The 24,669-nt window shown below is 39.5% G+C and overlaps 1 protein-coding gene across 2 annotated transcripts in view; it reads right to left on the bottom strand.

Annotated features, from left to right (window-relative positions):
* Window positions 1-24,669, bottom strand: part of LOC112154878 (mitogen-activated protein kinase kinase kinase kinase 4) — a gene marked incomplete in the record, with an annotated part of 67,819 nt that overhangs the window by 830 nt on the left and 42,320 nt on the right. Inside the window, 24 exon segments of one of the 2 annotated variants that reach the window (XM_024286107.2) lie at window positions 1-1,715; window positions 2,622-2,761; window positions 2,848-3,007; window positions 3,117-3,266; window positions 3,366-3,466; window positions 4,919-5,053; window positions 6,028-6,171; window positions 7,213-7,380; window positions 8,435-8,549; window positions 9,035-9,391; window positions 10,519-10,636; window positions 11,045-11,223; window positions 11,877-11,974; window positions 12,148-12,308; window positions 13,473-13,579; window positions 15,856-16,002; window positions 17,866-18,198; window positions 19,412-19,498; window positions 19,823-19,984; window positions 22,551-22,761; window positions 22,977-23,049; window positions 23,209-23,384; window positions 23,484-23,562; window positions 23,996-24,050. In XM_024286107.2, the coding sequence (XP_024141875.1) occupies window positions 1,632-1,715; window positions 2,622-2,761; window positions 2,848-3,007; window positions 3,117-3,266; window positions 3,366-3,466; window positions 4,919-5,053; window positions 6,028-6,171; window positions 7,213-7,380; window positions 8,435-8,549; window positions 9,035-9,391; window positions 10,519-10,636; window positions 11,045-11,223; window positions 11,877-11,974; window positions 12,148-12,308; window positions 13,473-13,579; window positions 15,856-16,002; window positions 17,866-18,198; window positions 19,412-19,498; window positions 19,823-19,984; window positions 22,551-22,761; window positions 22,977-23,049; window positions 23,209-23,384; window positions 23,484-23,562; window positions 23,996-24,050 (3,540 nt within the window). 2 annotated transcript variants of the gene reach the window in all.

Raw genomic sequence — 24,669 nt, 5'->3', positions numbered from 1 at the left:
TTGGACATGAAGTCAGAGCACAAAGTGGCCCCCTTTTTGAGTGTGCAATATTTGAGTGTTTACAGAAACGGAGGAAAGCCCAGCTCAGTGAGGTCAGCTCTGCCAGTGGAGCTCAGTTTTTCAAATAGTAGAGCAGCAGAAAAGCATGGAGTGACGACAAACTAAAGAAAAAAAAATAATAATAATAATACAAAAATGTGTTTTAGGGGTTTTTCCACTAAAGTGTGTCCTCAGTGTTGCACCGAATTCCAGAGGGTTCAATTATCACGTCATGTTAAAGCGCGTGCGTCTGCTGTGTGGAGGCAGGCGGGCAGGTCAGCTCTTAAACAGTAGGGACTGCCACAACTTTAGGAAAAATAAAATAAAAGTCTGCAAAAAAATAAAAAAAAATATCTACACCTGATAAAGAGGTTCTGCTGTTTAATCGTCTTAACTTGAACATCTAGGATTGATCACATGTGACAAGATTACAAAGCAAAAAACATCTCATGCCTTGGACCACCACACAGTAAGGAGTCTTTCTACATTCTTGACACTTAGTGCATTGAATACATACAAACAATAAAAATAAAATAAAATTTAAAAAAAATGGTGAAGTGAGCCAAAAAATATGAAATGGAAGATTGAAGTCCACCTCCTGCAGCCAAACAAACCTGCCAGAAAACTCGAGCTCTCTTTCTCTACGCTCTCTTTCACTATTCACAGCAGTTCTCCAGTCATGATTTACAGGTCAGGGGGAGAACTTTGACGAAAGCTTTGATTTTTACTGTACATAAAAACAGCTTGTTTTTTTTTCTTTTCATGATCACGCCCACAGCACTTTCATCACTTCACATGTTGGTGGTTCCAGAGTAAGAGCAAGCAAAACGTGGACTGTGGGTGCTTGTGCATACATGTTCAAATCAGGAGATAAAATGCAGGATTTTTTTTATTTATTTTTTTTTAAACTCCACATAGTCACACTTATCTTCAAGGAATAATTAATGAGTCAAAACGAAAAAATACTATTCTGAAATCAGTCTGCCTCTTTATGTCTTCCTCTTTGTGTCATGCTGTTATTAAAGCGTCTCCTGGCTTCAACCACACTTATCTGTGTCCCGTTCATCGGACTTTAACCTGCAGTTCCTGTCAACAACGTGCAGCAGCGGCTTTTATGTTTGAACTCGCTGAAACCTTCTAGGATCTGTAAGAAAGATCAGCAAAGCGGGTACAGAGGAACCTCCTCACAAAAGAGGCCTTAGCTGGACTACAGCAGTGTCGAAGTCTGACTGATCGGCCCAGCAGGTGGAAATGGAGGAGATACAGACTGTATCCCATGGCATGCTGAAGAGCACCAAGAAAACCGAGGAAAACAGAAGCTGCACACCTCGATTTTTCGTGAATTCACATTTCAGTCGCGTCTACTTCTTTTATTCGTCTAACCGCTCGTTACATTTTGTAAGCAAGTCCTCACTTTGCCAGCTGCCGGGCTCAGAGCCCAACGTCCTGGTTATCGATTGCTTCGTAGGGTTGTTCTCTTCTGGTGGACCTAAAGTCATCAGTGGCGGGTTCGGAGATCCAGTGTTAGCGAGGGTGGAGGAAGAGGAGGAGGAGGAAGGAGGAGGTGGAAGAGGAGAGCAGGGTGTGGACCTCTACCAGCTGAGCAGGTTGCTTCGACCCAAAGTCATAAAGTAGACCTGGCTGGAGCCTCCAGACCGAACGGATGCAAAGAACACCTGAAGAAGAAGAAACGCCAAGAAAAAGATGACTTTCTTTCACTTTTGGTGAACGGTTTCTCAGCAGTTACACTTTTTGCTGCCACGGCTAAAAATCCATGTGATGTTGAGGTGGGGAAGAGGAATTTATAACTCTGGTGGCTTGGCTGGAGAAACAAGAAGTCAAATCCATAAAATAGAGAAGAGAAACCCAAGTAGTGAGCTTGCTGCCACAGCTATGACCACAACAAGCTGAAATGAGTGAGACCTGACATGTTTGATGCTCCTTTAGAGTAAGTTTGGATAAACTGCATTTATTTGCAAAATTTAGCAGCGTGAGCAGCAAATACGAACAAACTAGTCCACTAAACAGAACATTCAGACTTGTTGAATCTTTCTGTTACGTTCTGCTACTCCTGTGCCACACCTGATGCCCCGCCATTCTGCTCATCTGCCAGATGTGGCAATGATCTTAATTAGTACCTGCCAGGTACTTCAGGCAGAGGAGGCCTCACCAAGGCAGGTTTAGTTGTGATGGTTTTGTTTTGTTCCCCTCCGGTCTTTGTCCTCAGCAGTCTTTGACTGCTAGCTTTTGTTATTTTAGTTTGGGGTTGGACTTTGCTTGATTTGCGGGCTTTGTTTATTTGTTTTCTTTAGGTAGATTTTGGTTAGGCAGCCCTTAGCAGGGAGCTACTGACTGCTACAGTCAACATGGCTGAGTCAGCAGTCTCCCTGTCTTATTTTATTTTTGATGAAGATTCCAATTGCCTTTTGATTTGTCTTTTTGTTTGAACCATATTTCATTTGTTCTTTCTTTCAGAGCACATGATTTTATTTAATAAACCGAGCTCCTTTCACTCTTACTGGTGGTGTAACTCTTTCAAAACAGGTTTGCAGGAACTTTCGATGTCATTGTGAAGGTCTCACCTTGTCGTTTCTTTCACATAGGAACTTGAGTCTCTGAGCTCTCTTGTGCATGAAAACTCCGTCCAAATGGCCCGTTTCCACGGAGCGGATCTCGATGGCCTTCTCCCCCCACCCCATGATCTGATTGGAGCGAATGTAAGCTGGGGAGACACAAACAGCTTAAGAAAGCTGATACTGTCGGGAAGTTTCCTGTTGAAATGTCATAACAGAGCTCAGAAAGACCTACCCACTGAGGTGGGCATCTCCCCCCACTGCAGCACCACATCCTTGGTGATGCGGCCGTAGGTGTTGACGTAAACGCCCTCGTCCTCGTAGCACACCAGCAGTTCAATGCCATCCGTGTTGGGCAGGATGATGATGGCGTGCGACTGGATACTGGTCTGTATCTGTGGATGAAACATACAGGCGGTTTACCTTTAAAAAACCTTCAAAATAACTACAGAAGCCATTTTCATTGCAGATGTCAACATTAGTATGACGTTTTACAACACTTACATGTGTGGGCAGGTAAATGTCATAGACCGCCCCAGAGTCCACATCCACGGCGTGAAACCCTGAGCAGGAGCCGTAGATGACCTTTAACCTCTGGCCTTCCTCCACAGTCAGGTCTACCAGCAGTGGTTTGTGGACCAGGTCACCAAAAGACTGAGGAGAGCAGGTCAAACAAAAGGTCAGGATGACGAGAAGGAAGTTTTTAACTGGGGGGTTATTATAGCGGCAGGTGAATCCTCACAGCAGGTTTACCTTAAAGGCCATGAACTTGTGGTAGGGCTTGGGGGCCCAAGCATAAACTTCTACTGAATTCTTCAGAGCTAGAACCAAAAACTTGATCCTCTCGTATTTCACTGAGGACAAACCACAGGGAAAACAAAAATGTCAAAAAGACGAAGAAAGGAGCAAAACTTTCACCAGATAATGGGGCACATTTTTCTTTTTTTAACACTGAGTAGAAGAAGATCATTGAGGGTCTTAAAGATCAAATTGCTTTTAATGCTTCATTACCTAAAAATAGTTGGATGAAGCTGAATTTGGAGAGAATTTTGCAAAACAAATGTATTTTTTGGGGGCTTGAAGACATTTCATCTTATATCTGAAATACATATATACATGTTGATCCTCCTAAAGCTCCATGAAGCCTAAAGCAACAGTCTAAAAAAAAAAAAAACAATTTATGGAAGAAAACATTACTACAGACCATTAAATTTGGTAATTTTATTAGAATATCAAACTATAAAGCTAAGTACGTACGGGCATTTGATGCGTGCTCTAGAATGAGCATTTAGCCCATGGTTCACACTGGACAAGCAAAAAGTTGGAAGAAGTTTGGTGTGAAATGTCAAAGCAGTGTAAATCTGGGAAATCTTGCTCCAGGCCTATTTCTTCACAGCTTAATTTCAACTTCTGAAAGACTTTGTGTCATAATTTCTGCCGGGTACAAACTGTGATTATTAATTTCTCCTCTATGATCAATTTTCCAACGGTTGGCACTTCAATGAATATAAGGGGACGCCATCCATACATCACTATCAGATCCAAGTCCCTGATTGGTCCAAGTTGGACATGGCTTAAGTGACCAAAAACAGTTATAGAAACCTGCGTAGCTACACGTGAACGCGAGAGTTTTAAACGCAGAAGCCACAAACCTGCATTTACCACTATTCATTTTAAGTGTCTGCTTGATCAGGCAGTGTGAATGGAGCTTCAGAGTGAGTTGGGAAAAAAAAACAACTTTCAAAATAATACCCAATAAATCATACAATGGAATAACAGCTTTTTCTTTTCTTTGATAAGATCCTGGGTTTTTTACACAATACTAGTTTACGTTCATGGACAAACCTGAAGCTCCTTGACAGGAAACTGCCTCACTGCTTTAGTCCAGCAAGTGGGGTTTCCACCTGGAAGTGCCAGAGTTTGCTCAAGGGCATCAAAATCACCAAGGACATTCTGGGTTTTAGACAGGTCTATGTGGCTGCATGTCTGCCCCTGCTGTTGCTTAATCATGGGCAGTTCCTTCAATCAATCACTTGAATACTTGTCTGGCATCCAAGCAACCACTTTAGATCTGACACTTGTGTTCACGTCAGGCCCTCGAGGGTTCTCTTTTTTGAGTTGGAGGTTGATGTTTATTGAAAAAAAAAATTGCGTATTTTTCTTGCCTTTTTTTTTTTACCTAGTAACAACTAAAACCACAGAAAATGTGGTGGATAAAATGCACAAAAAAAACATGTCAATTAGAAAAGCAGGTCACACAGTTGGCTTTTTCAGTTGTTTCTGCAGCTTGAAGCGATGCCACCTACCAACTTTGTAGTGGACACAGCCCTCCAGATCTCCTACGGTGGTCCAGCCCTGCTTCTTCTCCACCTCTGGGTCATTGTGCAGAATCTTGTTCCTCAGCCAGGACAGGTAGTAGACCCGCAGCTTGTTCTTTTTACCTGTTATTGACGAGAAACAGAAAAGCACAATTAGCAACACGTTTATTCTGACAATCCAAAAGAAGCATGTGAAGCACCATTTGCTTTCTGTGAAAATCTCTTTACACTCAAGTTCGCATTTGCTATTTTTACAGTTTTTTAGTTCAATTTCTTATTTTGTTCTTATATTTCTACATGTAAACCTTACTTGTTAGGCTTTTGATTAAAGTGTCTTAAATATTTATTGCAATATGAGCATAACATGTATAAATACACATCTGGGACTTCATGATGTAGATCTAAATTACTTCATTTTTAGATTACAGAATAATGCTTAAAGCATATTTTAACACAAAGTGAATAGAACTACAATGTGTTGAATCTATGAAGTATTTTGTTAAAATTCCTTTACTGTAATCTGGTGACATGATAGAATAAGCTGCCAGGATATAGTCTGAGTCTTCTGAGAATTTAACACACACACCACAGGAAGTTTGAGGTTGAAAATCAACTCGGACGTTGGTTTATTTCTTTTTTTTTTCATTTTACAGAGTAAATGATAGTCTTGTAGAGGAAACTGACGTCTGAGCTGCTTGATGGCGTTTCCTTTCATCATGGAAAGCTCGGCCGTGTGTCATTATTGCACACACTACATGGTCTTTACCCAGAGGAGCTTTACTCAACATCCGTTTAGCTCAAATACATGTTGTGACACTTTTTGAACACTTGGCATGTGTGTATGATGTTGAGAAAAAGGAGAAGTAAAATGGGAAAAAAGAAAAGCTTTCTGTTTGAGAAAATCATATTAGGTTTTGTACTTGGGGGAATTTGCTTAACTAGACAAAAAAAAAAAAAAAACACACACAAACGTGAACAAAAAAATTAACCAAGTGGACACAGACGCACTTTCATTATCATCTTAAACATGGGTTGATAGAAATGTGCTGACTCAGTCGTTTCTTTTTCTGATCGATTGGTTGTGTGTGCAGATTAACCTGATATAGTGACCAGAACGTTGAGCCCCTCCAGGACGTCCATCTGCTGGAAACGTCGTCTGTTGATCAGGGGGTAAACTTTCCCCTGACCGCTGCGGTCCAACAGCATCAGACCGCTTTCTGTTCCCACCAGCAGGTTTACTCCTAAACGTGCACAGAAACAAACAAATGAGGCTACAGAGGAACCACTTAAATTCTGGAGATCAATCCCAGTCTACACACTTCCACCTTTATTACAGACATGATGGACGCCTTTTATTTTTTCATACTAGCACCATCCATTCATCCATCCAGTCTGAGAAATATTAATTTGGGATATTTAATACTTGTTTGTTATCTAAATCAATGAGCTTTAAAGCTTAAACATGACAAAAAAGTAAATACTCTATTCAGTTTTTTTTCTGTATGGCAGCAAGAGTCATAATACAAAACAAAGAAAAATGACTTGTGATTTTTTTTTTCCCATTTAAAGTGATGAAACATTTTTGTAAATTGGCTTTAGATTATCTTTTGTTGAATCTACTGCTTGCAGAAATAGGATTAGACCTTTTAAAAAGAGTTTTTTCATGGAAGATTCATCAGGGTTTGGCTGCCACCCAGTGGTAGGAACTGGAACTTGACTGATTCAAAGATTACTGAAGGATTGGCATGTTTGCCATAGAATTCTCAAAGATCCACTCCAACGAATATGGCGTTTTTAACATGTTCTTGTGGCATTTTTCTAATTATGGAGGACAAATACAAATAAAATTAGGCTTAAAATACATGTCTGAGTATTTTTTTTTTCAAATTGTTGAGAATCATGAGCAGACAAAAAAAATTCTGCTTAAAAAAAGAGCAAATTTGTGACGTAGAAAGTATGCAGAGTGAGTCACGAGCCTCCAGTTTTGAGCTCTTAGCAACGGGGAGGGGAAGGGGGAGCAGGGTTGCTCTGCACCAACAGCCCTGCCCACTGAACTACTGCCACTCTGCAGAGACTATGTCCCAGAAAATGATTTTTTTATTTATTTATTTGAGCTAAAAACAGTCTAAGACCACTGGGAATGCTTCTACAACAGATCAAAGATGATAGGGGTGGGATTTTTAGGGTTAATAAGCAAAAGAAATTAACTGAACGGCTTTGATGTGGCTTCTCCATGCCCACAAGAAGTAACCTTTACTTACTAAGCCTAACTCTGTTCTTACCCCAGAGAGCTGCACACAGGATCTCAGAGTTGAACCTCTTCTTGTATTTGCGGATCTCCGGAGTGTCACTCTGAGGACGAGTGTTGACCGGGTTGACGTTGACCACCGAGCCTTTCCGTGACGGGTCTGCTCTCAGCGCCTCCGCCAGACGCGCATCGTTGCTGTAGCCTAAAAGGTCAAAAGGAGGGGCTTAGGTAGGATGGTGAGGGCCGTGGAGTTTACCGGGCAAAAGGAGGGTCAGTCAAACAGTCGAGGTTAAAACGATGCATGGATATCCTTCAGGGAGACTCTAATATCGGACCTGTGATTAACTTTTATTTTCAAAGCAAAAATAAAAACGAGTATGATCTGATTCTTATCAGAAACAGCCAACAACAGAAAGGGAAGGAGGGCAAAACAATCCTGTACGTGATCTTCGCTAAATCCTGTTGTGAAATCTGCAAGAACATCAGGTGTTCAAATGACGGCTGAAGATTGTGCTGTTGTTCAGGGGTCAGTGTCTGGTCACCAGCTGCAGCAGGTGAAGTCATGGCCCAGCACACTGCAGTCCTCACAGTTATGCTTGATTACAGGAGAATTATGGTTACGGTGATTGAACAGGTGGCAGTTGAGATACGAAAGGTTTTCTTGGAAACTTTGTAATCTAATCAACTTTGACCTCTGCAGCAATTGCAGTTCCTGTGGAACTTTTCTTGGAATAAACCTCTTTGCTGTTTTAGGAGCAAAAACATCTGTGCCTAGATGTTGAGACTGAATTATAGCTTTACAGAAAAAGAATATTCTACAAGAGAAAATAATATTTTCTGTACCAACTAAATTATAACATCAAAGTTAGCAGCCATTTGTCAATCACGATCCTCTTTATGGACAAATCCTCAATAAATTAGGTTTGCATAAATACTTCCATAGCATGTCTGCTTTTCATTTACTTTATTTAAATAAAAACATTTTATCTCTTTTTTTCTCATGTTTTGCTAAATTAACCGATATAGGATTTAAATTTTGCTCACGGACACATCAAGTGCTGCAGGAAGCAAATCAAACACTCAATATTTAACTTAATAGTTAGAAAAGTCCTGAACTAGTGCAGATTATTGTTTTGCCTCATTTCAACTAAAGTGCATTTATTACCAATAGCTTTCATAGTTTTGATGTCCTCTGATGACCACAAATCTGTTTCCACTATGCAGCACATCAAGTGAAGGAGCTTTAAAGGACGTACCGACGTTGTTGAGGGCACTGCCGGTTGATGGAGAGACTTGAAGGAGGCGTGGGTCAATGAATGGAGTGAAGGACGAAGAGGACTTGTGTTTCTGCATGTTGTTACTGGACTGGCTCTACAGGAGGAGAGAAGATGACGTCATCAAAACAGAACAATGACATCACACTTTTTGAAGAATCACAGACAGACGGTATGAATATTGGGTCGAATGACATTGGAGACAAAATGAGGAGGAAAACTAGAGTGCATCTGTTTGCTGCATGCAAATAAGCATTCCATAAACGGGTCAAATAATGGGTAACAAAAAAGGACAAAAAAGAACTTTTGATGGAAAAATATATTTACAAATGTGAACTAAATGAACAGCAAAAAAGGAAAAATACAGCTACGTAAAAAAAGTATTTTCAGTTTAAAGTATACTTGCCGTTTCCCTTTTATTTGCTCTATGATCTACTGTCTGGGTAATGTAAGAATGTCACTCGCTTGCTGAAAATTAGCAACATGAGATGCTAATTCATTAATCATAAAATCATTTTCATTAAAACCTTACTTCACTTTCGGTTTTGTTTTGAAAGAAATTCACTTTTCTTCATGACATACCTCGATGAGGATGCCAAGCTTTTCCAGGGGACTCTGTGGGGACATGGAGGAGGGACTGGCAAGGCCGGAGGAGGACGGGGAGTTGGATGCGGAGGACATTGGGGGGGAATGATGGCTCTGCTGGATCAAGTCTGGAAGGTGGTGGATGCGGCCGGCAAAGCCGTTCCTGTCCGAGTGCTGTGTGGGGTGATGGTGGTGGACGTGATGGGGGTGGTGGTGGTGGGGGTGATGGTGGTGATGCTGTGGGCTGGGGGTGTGCTGTAAAAAGCCCTGCCCCGACGCCGAGCCAGGGCTTGGCGTGAAACCTGAGAGGAGGGTCTGTGTTTGGCCCGGGGGCGTGTGCTTTCTGTTCTCACTCTGGAAGTAGAAAGAGGGGTACACCACTTTGGGTCTAGATGTGTTCCTGATGAGCTCAGGAGAAGGGAACGTGTTTGCTAGAGCAAAGGGCAAACTACAGTGGCTATTCTACAGGTGGGAAGATAAACTTGTATTAGTAGTTAGGAATAAAAAACCTGCTCATTGGTGACACTTAAAGTCCCCCTGCAACAATTTTATTATTTACTTTAAACGTTCCCAGTGGGGTTTTAATTAGGACTGTGAAGTTTTTAACAAAAATTCCACATCCTAAATGTCTCAAAAAGCCTGTTGACCTGAAGCCTTCGTTTCCAAAAATCCCTCTGTGTGGGCGTGGCTTATGGTGCTGATCTGCGAAACTCCGCCCCTTATCCCCCCCAGACATGCTAGCGAGACACAGACTTTGATAAGCCCATGGGGTTTTACTTTCAGTTTCATTTTAAATACGTGTGGCCAACTTAAAAAAAAATCCTTCTTGGACGCAATTAAAATACGAGCGGATAATGCAATCACCCGCAGCTCCGTCCAGTTGAAAAATGTCTCCTTTTCTGCAAATAAATCAAATAATTATTGCCGTTGCTGTGACCAATAAATCCAATACATTTTTTCCTCAGATTCCTTTGGAACATAATAAAAGCTAACATCAGTATGGCCTTTCACTGAATTACAATCCTTTACAGCACAGAAGTGGGACGTTCTATTATTTTCTCTGGCCCCTACAGCTACATCCGGGTTAGCTAGCTATTGTGACGTATGAAAGTTTCAGGAATTCAAACAGAGTTTTTCTCGGGCACTTTGATTGACAGCGACTTAAAAGGAGAAATACTCGGAAATGCAATATTTTTTTTCTATTTCTGAAGAAAATGCTACACATACATTCATTGGAGGGGGACTTTAAAGTCACTTCTAACCAATTATTGCAAATGTTCTCATCACTTAAAGGGCAATCAAGGTACTTTAGAGTCTTTTTCTACATGTGAAACCTGTAATTAAAGAGCATCTTACATGAAGGATCAACATACCATGCAAACAAATGAACAATCATTTGGGATGAGACAAGAAATACAACAAAAGAACAACAGAAAATGGAAGGTGAAGTGTCTGGGTTTTTTTTCTTTTGGACCCATTACCTGTCTGACAATGAGCGTGCTGTCTTTGCATGGAGTTGAGCCGGCATCACTCTCCCCCTCATCATGAACTATCATGGTCTTCACCGACTCTGTTTCTCCATTGCTCAGCTTGGATGACCTGTAGGAAGAAAAATCAAAGTGTTCTACAAACCCCCTCAGGCTGTAATTCACTGTAAACCATCAAATAAAACTGTTACATCTTTCTGGTTGCGTAATTTTATTCTTGTTTTTTTTTTGTTTTTTCTTTTAGCAACTGAGGGGTAGAACAGTTAAAGCTTATCAGCTGAGGGGGTGGATCACATCAGGGGTAGAACAGTTGAGAGGTGGAGTAGGGCCGCAGTTCTCAAGACATATAAATAACCTTGAGGGTGGTTTTCTTCTAATGTGTTGTTGCCCTAACGTTTGTTCTTCTTGTTGCATGCCGTCAAATTTCACATGTAGACTAGAGTTTTGGTTTGTAATGCAACACAGAGAAACTCTTCATGAAGAGGAAACTGGTGCGTATACTACCTCATTACATACTTACACAGCTTTGGAGTCTTCAGGGCCAGAGGTCGACTCTTCACCCGCTTCTTGGTCTACCTCTTCATCGTCATCCTCATCTGTAGTGTCCGAATCCTCGCTGGAGGATGAATACTCCGCTACCTTGTTCGGTGGACGAACGTCATCCACTGCACGCAGCTCTTTGGCCAGAGCAGTCAGGTCCTAGAACACCATGGAGTGACAGGAAAACCCAAATGAGGCCAAACTCATTTTTGGGGGCCTGTTGTGGTGAAATTTAACCACAAGTTGTTAGTGACTACTCTGGAAGACATTCCACATGGATTTTCCGAAGCAAACCAGAAAGCAGTTGCTGGAAAAGAAGAGCGGTTAAAGGTGTTTGGCAGTAATGGAAAGCCAACGTGAGAGGAGGAAAGCCAAACCAGTGAAGCAAGGAGGGAGATGACGGTTCTGCTGATGTTCCCCAAGCTACTGTGAGTTAGTTTATTACTTTAAAGAATGAAACAGAAATCAAAGCTGCAAAGATGAAAAAGGCAAAAGTTAATGTTAGGAAAAAAAAGAAAACAGGCATGAGTTAAAGTGGCAATCACCCAGCATTAAAGGAACCCAGCAGTTTGTTGCATTATTGTGCTGCAAAGTCAGCGGATGACATCATTTCAGAGGAGCAACTCGATCAGCAGAAAAAAAGGAGGAATTTCTCAATCAAGCCACAGCAGATCACCATACATCCCAGGATTGAATCCGTCCCAATGCAGCACGCTGTTAGTTTGAGCTCACTAAAACACTATCTTCTAGATCTAGATCTATGCCAGCTACACATTACAGTACTGGCTATTCAACTGCAGGTCAACTCTCACCGCTGGTTTGTTCGGCTTGACCAAATCTCTTCTCTCCTCTGGTTTTTTCCCAGCATTCTCAGGTCTCTGAAGGGGTGAACTTTCAGATTTTGAAGAGGCTGAAGAAGGGGGGGAGGCGGTAAGGTCAGTTTATTCAAGACTCAAGCGACCAGGGAAAATGTGCAAACACGGACATTTCACCCAAATGTTTTCCTAAAAAACTCTTCATTTGCGTTCTCCACTGCCTGTGTGTGTTTTCAGAGATGATTTGCAAAAGGGTGTGTGGACTCACAGCGGGCCCTGAACCTCTCTCCAGAGCCGCAGTGAGAACCGGGCTTAGAACTGGAGTTACTGGAGCTGCTGGAGGAACTGGAGCCTCCGCTGCCACTATTGCCCGTTGTTCTGGGAACCAGTTTTTCCACTCGTTCCCACAGCAGCCGAGGCTCTGCTGAGCTGCAGGGGCAACAGAGAGCGGTCAAGAACATTCTATGAGGAGCTAGAGATTGGATTTTCAATCTTTTTTTCTTTTTAAACCATCCTAAGATCCTATTTAAAAAATGTCAAATATATTTATTTCATTTTTTTTAAGTTTAGTTACTTTTCTGTTATTTTTCTGCTGTTCTGCATAAAAGTAGAGAAAACAAATACAAAAAGAGATAGAAGTTTGAGAATCACACATAGTGAGTATGTGCTAATCATCACATTCACACAACAAGAAGACTCAAGGTTACACAGAAAGCACTGTTACATAAACCCTCCTACACTTTCTGAAGAGACAAAGCCTGCAGACAGACAGCAACTGTTAAACATGTCTGATTCATCTTTAAATGAGTCAAAGTTCTTTTTCAGAGCTTTTTAACTGAACATTTCCTCTAGAAAACTAACCAGGACTTTTAGCTTCTCAAAGATGTTATTTTATATAAAGATTACATTATTTTCATGTGTTTTTCCAATAATGTGTCTTTAGTATTTGTCTGATTTTTTACTTATTCATGTTTTAAATTTGTGGATTTTTATTTGCAATAAAAAAAATCCAGTGTTTTTCATAGCACTGACAGGAGATGTTTAGGACAAAAATGCAAGAGAAAAATTAATGAGTAATTTTTAGATCTGTTGTTAAAAATGTATTTTAATATAATCTAAATCTGCACAAAGTAAAAATAAAGTAAAAATCACTCATAATCTTTAAATTGTTAAGTTCCTTCATTTAATGTAATTTTGTAGGAATTTATATGTTAAAATCTGAAATTAAGTTAATATTTCTTCATGTAGAATAGATTTTAGTAGGGAAAAATATACAAAAATCTCACTGAATAATGAAATTAACATTCTTTAATAAAAAGTCAGAAATTCCACATATTTACTCTGATTTTCGTTCTCTTTAACTTGTCACCATAATTTCTAATTTGGGGTTGAATGTATTTTAGTTTGAGATGCTGCACTGTTGTTATAGCAACAACTCTTACCCATTTAGGAATTGGTATTAAAGGATGCGATAGAAAATTATTTACAGGTTATTGGAAGAGAGAGAAAAAGAGAACACAACTAGGACTAACAGGAAAAAAAATGTGTCTACAGTCAGCAGTAAGCCCTGTTCAAGCTAACTGGACGGTTTACCTGACAGTGTTTCTGTTCACTGCATCCCTGTGTGAGGCGTTGCCATGGTGATGAGGCGAGTCTCTCCTTGACAACACAGGGGACCTTGATGTGGTTCTGACAGGAACCTTTTATGATAAAAAGATCAACCAGCTTACTTACACACTCACTCTCACTCTGCAAGCATGAGTGTGTGTTAACCTGAACGCTGCCAAACAAGGTCAACCTTCCTAGAAATTAAAGGTTATCGGGGCCACCACTTTAGCTAAAAACAATTAAATTATGTTCCAAAGAGATCAAATGGAAGGCGTATCAAGGATGCTTTGTCTGACATCCAATACATTGAAAACCACAACTAAAAACAGTTTTCTTGTATGCATTTGTTTTTAGATTACAAACATTGAGACAAAAGAATCAGCCAGAGCTCAGGAAAAAATGTGTTTAAACCAATAAAATGTCTTTGGGTTAAAAAAAAACATATTTCTTAATAAAATGATTATCTCAGTACAAAACCATCATCATGCCTTTCCCCAATTCACTGAAAGAATAAAGGCTTTTATGGTGAGAGCAAAACCAGCACTGGACCACACAGGCAAAACACACTTTAATAGAAGTTCAGTAGAAATGCATCCAAACCTCTTCAATCAATCTGAACTGCCTCGTAACTGGATAAATGCGCATCGGTGAGAAATGAGACCAAACATCTAACAATTTTATATTTAGATCAGGGGTTCACAATCCTTTTAAAGCCACACATCTGTTAAATGTCAGACATTATTTTCTAAAACTTTCTTCAGAATCAGATTGAAAAAAAATGTCAGTTGTTTTTTGGAGGATTAGGGACCACTGAGAGTTCGGTTTTAAATTAGTTTTTCTATTTATTGTAGCAAAATGTTCCCCTCATGAGTAAATGGAGACGAGAAAAATGTTAGTGATGTATCATCACTTTGTCAAATGTCCTGGTTGACAGCATCTGATTTCCCAGGAGAATCCAGTTATTTACAGTTCTAGAAGCTGTGAGGACTCACTACTGGCCTTAAATTCTCCATTAACATATACTGTCCCTACTCTGTGTGGGGCCTCTCCAGAAGGTGTCTTTTCATACAGGATGCTGAGGTGCGTGCAGATGTTGAGGATGATTTTTTTGTGTAGCCACTAAAGATACTTTAACAAGGAAGAGAAGAAAAAAAAACGGAACACAAGTTATACCATTTGCTTCTAGGGCATAAAATTCACTTAAAATGACAACAAATTAATTCAAAACAAGTCATCTGACTTAGGATGGTAGAAGTGTGTTATTCTGCAGGCAAGAAAACAATATTTCAGCTAATTTTACACACATACATTTCAACATTAATAATCAGTCTTGAGATAACTGAATAAGCTGACTTCAAATACAGAAGGCTTGCACTGATGCGTACAGTTAAAGGCCATCATGATGGTGACCAGTCAATAAGATGGGTGGCTGTTTGTTGATAGCGGATAAGCACAACAGGGGAAAATCCAGAAAAAACATATTTTTTTGCCCTAAGGTTCAATCAAAACAGTTTTCTGGATTTGATCACAACTCATGTGAAACCACAAAACAAGGTTTGAACTCAAGTATGTGAACCCCAACCCTTTCTTTTGAAAATCAAATAAAGAAACTCATCTAATTGTAACTAAATGCTGCCTGAATACAAGAAAGCCTGTTTGGATTTGGTTGGTTTAATCAGATAAAAACGGGACAAACATAATCCTTTTGCAGATTAAATATTTTTATCCTCGAGGGTTTTATTTTAGAAAAGTTTAGAAGATAATGAATTTCAAAGAATCCAAAGTGAATTTCAAAGTAAAACTGTAAGAAATTAAATAAGTGGAGCAAAGATATAAGGTTTGAAACCCTGCAGAAAGGCGTAGCCGTTTCCTACACCCAGATAAAACAAAACCTAAAAGTGGCTACTAAAAGATATGATCCAAGAAGGATTTAGAAACAGAACAGTCATGGAAAATATAAAATGAAAACATAAAATTACATCAAATATTTTTCAAAATCATTTTTTACAGTGAAAAGCTCTATAGAAACCACTTTGTGAGAATTTCACAAATTGTAATATTTTGGGTAGATTAAAAAAAAAAATGAAAGCTGAACTTAAAAAGACATTTTGCGCTGAAACTTGAACAAAAACATTTTTTTTCATTAATCCCTGCTAATATAACATTACAGTTAAAGATGCAAGTCTGGAACACGAAAAGTTCAACAGAGAAATGTAGAAAATACAACAAGAAGACTTTGGTGGAAGAATTTTGAGCCTCATTTACTGATCCTGTTGAAGCAAGGCACTGAGCCAGCAAAGAACTTCAACTTGTAAACCCACAGGGACCAAAGAATTAAGGAAAAATGTATGTGAGGACATGTTCTTACCTGTGGTTCCACAGGTCGGTGCATGGCCGTCGTTTCAGAGGTGGGGTCGGCGTATGACTCTGAGCGCGGTGGCACAGGAGGCTGCTGGGGTTTGGTCTGAGCAGACTGAGGAGAACCCTGGACGTTCTTCCGATATCGCTCGTCCGCCTGTGGAGATCACGCAGACAGAAGCTTCAGTGCTGCCTCTGCACGTTTGAGAAGAGGGCAGCATGGACAACTTCATACAGGGGAACGGTTGGTTAGTCTATTCCCACACAGAAGAGATGCTCAGTGGTAAAAGAGCATCAGATGATGCAGGCAAACCACCACAAAACAAACATCCTTTAGAGGGAAGCAGTGTTAATTTTACTAAATATATTGTTTATACTTTTTGTTAAAAGGAAGACAAAGAGAGTTGTGTTTTTGGTTTTCATAGAGGAAGATTCAGTAAACCAACAGACCGGTTAGAGCAAATATAAACTAAAGTTCAAGTGATCCTTGGATATGTGAAATGCCTTATTTGTTGTTTTGGGGATTTTTTGCTAAATAATCATCATCAAGAAAGTAATATACAGTTTTTATTGATAAAAGCATTAAAATCTCATTCTTGGTTGAGTATTTATTGATTTCAAATCTAGCCTAAGAGGGGAAAAAGCCTTTAAATTAGTATTTTCACTGCTTTAGTGAAGCCTGAGAATTTTGCATGACAGTTACTTTTGTTTCAAAGTGGGCTTCAATGGGTTCACTCTCACGGACATAGAAACAATCCCTGTGCTGTGTTAAGGCCTTAGTTGCATGCACCCGTGTGGGGGTTGACCTGTACAGGTGCTGTAGGTTTTTGGGTTGTTTGGGCCTTGGAGGGTCGTAAACAGGACAGGCTGCATCTAAAACGAAGTTCCCTTGAGGCTTGTGCGGCCACCTTAAGGGACATCATGAAAATGGAAGGTACCATTGTTGTGCGTGTGATAAGTGTATCGTGAAGTATTTATAAGGATAATCTTAGTTGCATGTATCTAAGAGATACGGGTAGCATTGTTGCATGGCGCCCTTGACGCAGCCTTCTAGTTGTATGGGGGATGACAAGTACAGGTCTTTGGGTTGTCAAGCCCTATGGAGGGTCATAGACAAAAGTAACTGCATCTTAAGGCGAGTGCAGATGTGTTTTGCAGTTCTTTCAAGGCTCATATGACCACTTCAAAAGATGCCATGGAAATGGAATGTTGTACCCAAGTGTGTGGTAAGAGTATTGTGAAGTATTTGTACTTAATGCAGAACTCCAGCCATTAGTAAGGTGTTTGGAATGGCTCCTTACTAACCATGCACAAATGCTGCATGCACAGTTGTGCACGTGATACACAAGTGCACCTGGGATGTCCACACAAACTACCCTCTGATTGTCCAATTTCTCAATTTCTGGATGCAGTCAAGTAGAGTGCACTTCCCACTTCAACAGCACCTTGCGCGGTCTACAGGATTTGGAGGGGCGGTAAAAATTAAAAATCCATACCACGCTTCTGCATCTTACCTCCTTCACCCTAACTTGCATGTTGTACATGTGTTAAATATGACCTGTTGCTTGCAGCCTCACCATTAAAAAAAAAAAAAAAAAATGCACTCTATGGGTTTAGAGCGGTCTACTACTTCGATATTTCCTGCGGGCCTACTGTGTGTACCATACAGGTTAGCACATTTTTTGCCCACAGACAAGAGGTATCCATCCGAGGGACAATTGTGATTCCCCACTCGCCACGTCATCACCACAAACTAGCTTGAATATATATAGAAGTGAGTTGGTTAGACTATTATATTTCCTATTTTTCTAGTATTCTAACTGCTAAGTGACATTGATCCTGCCTTATTTTGACCAGTGTTAATAGAAAGGTTAATGTAGTCTGATCAGAGGAGTCCTCTAGAAGGTGCCCATTCATCCCACATCACCAAGCCATCACCAAGGTCAGGACGCTGGAAGCAGCAGGAGTGAGTTCACACAAGCAGAGGAAGCATTCTACAGCGGTCAGGGCTAGCGGTCACCTCTCTGACTGGCTCAAAGTCAGGGGCGGGGCCTTGGAGGTCAGCCACACGTAGCTCTGGTTTTGAAGCTTTGTCCAGAATGACGACCGGACTGTGCCGTGCCTTCTCAGAGTTAGAGCTCTGTTTGGAGACATCCAAGTCGGGGGTTTTCCCTGACTTTACCCTGTCTGGTTCAATGCTCTGCACTTGTTTGGTAATTTGTTGCTGAGCGGTTTTGGAATTATCCAGGTTCTGGTTTTGCTGTAGGGACAGCAGGTAGGCCTGTTCCTGTTGCAGCTGTCGCTGGAGCTTCTGGGCTTGACGCTGCTCCTCAAGCTCCCGCCATTTATACTCCTAAGAGCAAGTAGGGCCAAGATGAATCAAAACCACTGACGGACAAGACCAGAAAAGGACTTCAGATCCAAAAATACTTCTATTTAACAACTTTCTATTAAACCAAAAACATCAGGTACTGAAATTCTAACTGCTAAACACACTTACCATCTGTATAAGTATTTCAGATGGCAAAGCCATGTGATTCATAGAATTGTAAAACCTTTGAAGGCATAAAACATTTTTTTTTCAAAAACTTTAAATGATAAAAATTCTTATGGGCAATTCCCCCAAAAGGTTAAAAAAAATCAATTTGCTGAGTGTCCATGGAGCCTTGCAAGTACAATTTCTGTCATCTGACTCAAAATTGCCAAAAAACACCTTGTGGTGCTCTCAAAGTACCCCTTATTAACGAGGCACATGTACCTAGTAAAACATTGTGATTAATTGTGATTAATCACAACCCAAAAGTGTGATTAATCTGATTCATTTCTTTAATCGATTAGCATTAGTTCAACTACTTATCTGCCAGAAAGAAATACTAATAAATAATTTTCTTCATGATTTTCTATATCTCTTTGTTCAGTTGAACCTATCATTAGGATCAAATACGTATTTCCTCCACTGTAGACTAAAAATGCCTCAATAACTCTTTCAGGACACTACATGGCGGTTCACAGAAGTGAATTCATGAATGGTGACTGTGGGAACCAGAAAGCACAGATAATGATTCAGTCATGGTGCAGAGCCGGAGGCGGCCATATCCTTTTATTATGTGAATGTCTTCTCTAGAGAAGCAGAAACTTTAGAAAAAAACTAAAAAACAACACATAGGTCAACAAATGTTGACATGAGCACCTGCAATAAAACAGGGGAAACCTTCCTTTCCTGCTGCATGATAACATCACTATCACCAAAGGCCTGTAAACATCCTGTCCGCTGCACCAAACCCAGAATACTTCCGCTTTGACCTCCGCTGGTAATGATTCCCCCCAGATCTTTAAAAGTTGCATCATTAAAAGAAAAAGATTAACAGATTGTTATGTAAAAATAACATTTACCTACGTCATCTAATAACCTGACAGTTGGAAAAAATTTAATTAAATGGAGAAAAAAGCTCCTTACTAAGCCAATTTGATACAAAAAGGGAAAGAAACTGGTGAGTTTTTAGTTGTTTATTGCTTTGTTAAAAATGAAGAAAAATAGGGAGGATTGAAAAAGGTCAAACACTCACCAGCAGCATGGCCTGTTCATGGAGAAGCTGCTGTTGAAGGATCTCTAGGTGCCTCTGCTCCTCCTCCAATTGGCGCCGAATGTATTCCTGCGGAACACAAGCCGTCTTGTCTGGTCAGTTTTAAGCAAAAAAGCCAATAGCTTTATGTATATATATATAAAAAAAAAAAATCAACTGTTTTTTTTCCCCAGAAAAAAAACTCTTCAATGTAAGAAGGTATAAGAAGCTAACAAGTTTGTGTAAAGGAAGACTTCTTGAATTTCTCTTTAAATGTTTACTAAAACTGCATTTGTTTCAGTTTTTTTTGTTGGAGTCTCCTTATGCAGAAGTATATAAAGATTTTTTTGTTTAAGCTAAATTCATATTTGATGGAAGTTAAAACAAAGTCCTTGTTAGTTTTGTTTTTGATACCTGCTCTCGGTCAGCCCTCCTCTTCTCCTCCTCGGCCCTCCTGCGCTCCTCCTCCTCCTTGCGGCGCCTTTCCATCTCTTCGATGCGCCTCTTCTCCTCCTGCTCGCGTCGGCGTTGCTCGCGCTCCTGCTGCCTCCTCATCTCACGCTCACGCCGTTGTTGCTGCGAAGTGCAGGGAGAAGGATGTTCATGTTCAGCATCTCAGGTGAGCTCAAACTGTGGCGCCTTTAATTTACTCCAGAATGAGGGTCTTTAAAGCATTGCAACAACACTGAACAGCTTTCTAGCACTATCTAAATGTTCCCGTTTATTTTTAAATATATATGTAAAGCAAAACTGGGACAGATGGTTTCAGCAAAACTATATTACGCAAATTTCAAACCCGGCTGCCAGAAAAACATCCTACAGCTGGTATGTCCAAAGTCTGGCCCACATTCATATTTCCAGCCCCTTGTCTAAAAAAAATAAATAAACATAAGCATTTTTTAAGAAGCTTGGGGTACGGTTTCTTGATTGCTATTGGTTAAATTACATAATAAGCTATTTTAAACCTGTGACAACAACCTGGTCTCCAAATCAAAAATTCACATTATTTTGGTGAAAATACATTTAAATTTGCTTTTGTTCTATTTGAAGAAATTAAAAATATACAATTCCCCCCAAAATGTCATTGAATAGCTCGTTTGCATTTAGTGTCACTATAAGGGATCAGAGTGCAGGTCTAATGGTTTGTTTTTGAGCTTCCATTTCTGATATTATGATCTATATATTTGGACAGACTTCTTGAAAGTTGTGAAATCCACTACTGTCCACATTGATCTTTTGTGTAGTTTTTTCTGCTGGTTTTAATATTATCCTCTATCTCTTTATCTCTCCTGAAAGCAGAGGGTGCTTGTAAGTTCATGATGAGATAGAAGGATATTTGCAAACTGGGGTTTCACGTTTCCTATTTAAGGTCACCAAATAATCACTTCACCAGATTAAAATCTACAATCATTCAGGACTAAATAATTAGTTGAATTCTATCTAACCTTTATCCAGACGTCGTTAATCCTTTTAGATATGAATGTCCTTAAACTTTATCTTAAGTCAAACTTCTTGCAAAAATAAAAAGTTAAAGGTTTAGATTTAGATTTGCATGTATGCAGCAGAAAGAGATCGAATTGCTCTTAAAAGGGATGAGGTCTCTTACACTCCAAACCATCAAATGCAAATGACTGTTGATGAAACCCAAAGAGAAATATTCAATTGGTAATAAAACATGATTGAGACACTTTGCCGTTGTTTTATTCAGTACACTTACATAGCTTCAAGTTTTTAGCAAAAAGTAGAAAACCACTATCTAACATGCAGCATGTAAATGAGGCTTCACTAAATTACTTTTCGTTTTTTTAAAAATAATGTAAGGATGCAACCAAGAATTACAAACAGCTTAGATGTCCCTTTAAATCATGCAAAAGTATATTTAAAATATTCTGGCAATCCCTCCGCCGGTAAAACTTGTGCCGCAAAGGAGATAGTCATTTCTTCACGTGGATGTGCTCTGAAGCGCAGAAGCTTACACTGAAATACAAGTATTTGAGCTTTTGCATGCCTTTTAAAAGTTATAAAACCAAGACTGTTATGTATTTTCCAAGCACTGGCTCCTATGCACTAACATAGATGACCGGTGACTAGAAGTGATGTCATCAAGTGGCAGTAATGTCTGAATTTAAAGACACTGTTTTATCCATATCTCTCTGTTTGGAAATGTAGGGATAGGGAGAAGTTGAAGAGGTGGGGAATCAATTTGGATTCAGCCTTGGAGAGCAGGGTCGGTGGGTAAAAACAATGGATTGCAATAAATCAATCTATCAGTGGTAAACTTTTAGTTAGAAAGAGGCAGATTTCTTTTTCTTTAAAGACAAAGGCTCTTCTTCTGTCTCCTTATTGGCTATTGAAACTGATTTTGCATTTGTTTTTGTTGCCTTTGCCAGCTTTAGCGTTTGTAACTTAATATTTTTTTTCTGGCCAAGGTAGCAGATGAAGGGAAGACATGTGACCAAAGCAAGCCTCTTCACATGAATCAGGAGTGAGTCACAGGCGGATTTTGTAGAGAGAATGCAGTCGTTTTCCAAAATAAAACATTTCTCAGAATCGAACAAATAAATCAGGAAATGCTGTAGGTTGTGTATTCTTTCTGTGCGTCCCAGTACCAAGCGCTGGTTTGCAGCTCGGAGGTTGGGAGAACGGTAATAGAGGACGCATCCCAGTCTCATAGGAGAGCGTGCTCTCTTTGTTAAGGCCTGCACGAAGCCTTATAAATAACTCATGTTTTTTTCTAAGACTGGATTTTTTTTCTTTATGTAATGTTGAGACTTTTAGCTTAACTGCGGAAAAGCTTCTGTAATGTTAGAGTTAAGGTTTTAGTATTGATTTTTGTTTGAGAAGTCTGAGAAGATATTTAATTCTTTTAATAATTTTTATTGGATTTTTTGTTTTCTCAAATTATAATTTGCAAAACTGAACGAAATGTGACCAAAATTTTAAATGACAATAATTTTTTTTTCTCATTGTTTTTAGTTATTGTAGATCAGACATCCACATTTACATAACAACCTATGAACTCATCTTTGTGCCTTTAAAAATGTACTTACCCAGCACTACAACACCCCTCAATCTAAGAAATCCTTATGACTTCCTGTATTTACGTCTGTGTCTTATGTATGACAGACCCCCGAACGCTCACCTCCTCCAGACGCCTCCTCTGCTCCTTCTGCTGCTCAATGCGTTTCTGTCGTTCAGCCAGCAGTTGTCGCTTGTACTCCTCCTGTTCTCGGAGCTGCTGCTCCTGCAGGAGCTGTTGGCGGCGCAGAGCCTCCGAGCGCTCCTTGTTCTCCTGCTGCAGTCGGATGAAGTCCCGGCGCAAGGTCGATTCGCCTGGAACGTTGACTATGGAACTACGGACAGACGGAACGAGGTAGTTTGAAAAAATATATACCATCAAGTTTTTTGCTTATTCTTTAAATGTTAAAACATTTTATAATAATTTTAATTATAGTAGTTCATCTTCTGAGTCATTTACGAGTTATTTAAAGTTCTACCTTTTGTTTTCCTTCATAAAAAGCATAGAATAATTCATTTTTAATCTTAAGGTACTGTTCCTCGTCAATACCTTGGCTCTCCTTCTTGCTCAGATGATTCTTCCTCCTCCTCTTCACTACCGCTATACTCATACTCAGTCTCATCTGCACACAAAAGGAAAAAACAGTTATTGACACTTTCTATTTGTTTTTTTGAAAACTAAAAATAAAATAGGGAAAAAAATGACTGAATATTTTCAAGGATTCAAGTTTGGATAAACATAAAACAAAATGACCCCAACAGAGTTTCCTTTATGGACTTGCCTTTTTCCCCCCTCTTCTTCTTGGTTCTGTCGATGTGGTCTTTGAGCTGGATGCGGACTTGTCTCTCGTTGGGTTGGTCTCGGATGAACGGGTGTTTCAGCAGCTGCTCAGTTGGGGGACGCTGAGTGTAGTTCTTTACCAAGCAACCCTCAATGAAGCTAAAAAACTTTTTGGACCTATAAGAAAGTCGTGTTTGGAATAAATTGAGAATACTCGTTGTGGTATGGGTGTATTTTTGGAACTTTGTGGGAAGTGCGCACGGAAAGTGACTGTACCATTTTTTGGACTTGAGCCGAGGGGGAGGGTTTCTGGGAATGAGGAAGAGGGCTCTCATTGGGTGCATGTCACACAGAGCTGCAGCAGAAACACAAAGAGGATGAAACAGAAATTAATAGACATGCGACTATTCAAGAACTGCAAACAAAAGAATAAAACTATGAAACACTTCCCCTAAAAAAATAAAAACGTTTAAAATAATGAATATCAAAACAGTCAGGTGTGTTGTATTGAAGGTTATGATTAATTTCTCAAACGGACCTATGAACAGATGTGTGAAAAAATGATGGAACCATTCTTATAATCACTTTTTGATAAAAACATGTAATCTGTGAAAAATTGTCTTCACCTCAAAAAAAATTACACTTAGTTTTAAATGTTTTTGTGAAAAGCTAAATAAATATTTGCATTTCAAAGAGTAACACAACCAAATGTGTACATGTTTGAAGTTTTCAAAATAAAATATTTTAGAAAATAATTAAAAATCTCTTTTTTGTTAACTTGTACTTACGAGGAGCTCCTTCAGCCATCTCTATGGCAGTGATTCCACAAGACCACAGGTCGCTCTGACAGACACAAGAGGAAAAGCTTCATTTACGTTTTCTATGCAGCAACACAATTTATTACCAATATGAAAAAATATACAAGCACAATACATTTTCTTAGTGTGTATTGAGACAAGAAAAGTCCGTTAGTCCAAACAGTCTCTTAATTTGGTCTGGATCGAGTCCTGAACCTTGTGCTTGGTCTGTATTCAAACTGCCTTTCAACAGACCTCTCTGTTTTAAATATTTTAAACAGGAGCATGTTACTGAAGATCTCTTCATTCAATAGTCAGGAATTACGAGTGCAGGGGAAAGAAACAATAGACAGAAATTATGGAAGTTCTTTGCTTTGCAATCCTTGACGGGGTAGTTCACCAATTCAAACTTTATATTTCGTTGACCAATTATGATGAATCAACATCAAGTAAAAAAATTTTTACCGCTACTTTGGTACAGCAATTACTGCAGAGAGGGCAAATAAGGTACGCTGAAAAGTGTTTATGACATATAGATAGTTAGAAAAACAGTGTGAGAATCAATGTGTATCACATTAAAAGTTGTTTTAATGAGCCTGTTTTCATCCAACCACATTTTAATGAGTTCCTGTGTCCTATTGTTACTCCACTACTCGGTTTACATC

This window comes from Oryzias melastigma, linkage group LG21 (assembly GCF_002922805.2).
Source record: "Oryzias melastigma strain HK-1 linkage group LG21, ASM292280v2, whole genome shotgun sequence".
In the NCBI taxonomy this organism is placed as follows: domain Eukaryota; kingdom Metazoa; phylum Chordata; class Actinopteri; order Beloniformes; family Adrianichthyidae; genus Oryzias; species Oryzias melastigma.
Note: the sequence above shows the minus strand (reverse complement) of the source record. Positions and strands in the feature narration are given on the sequence as shown.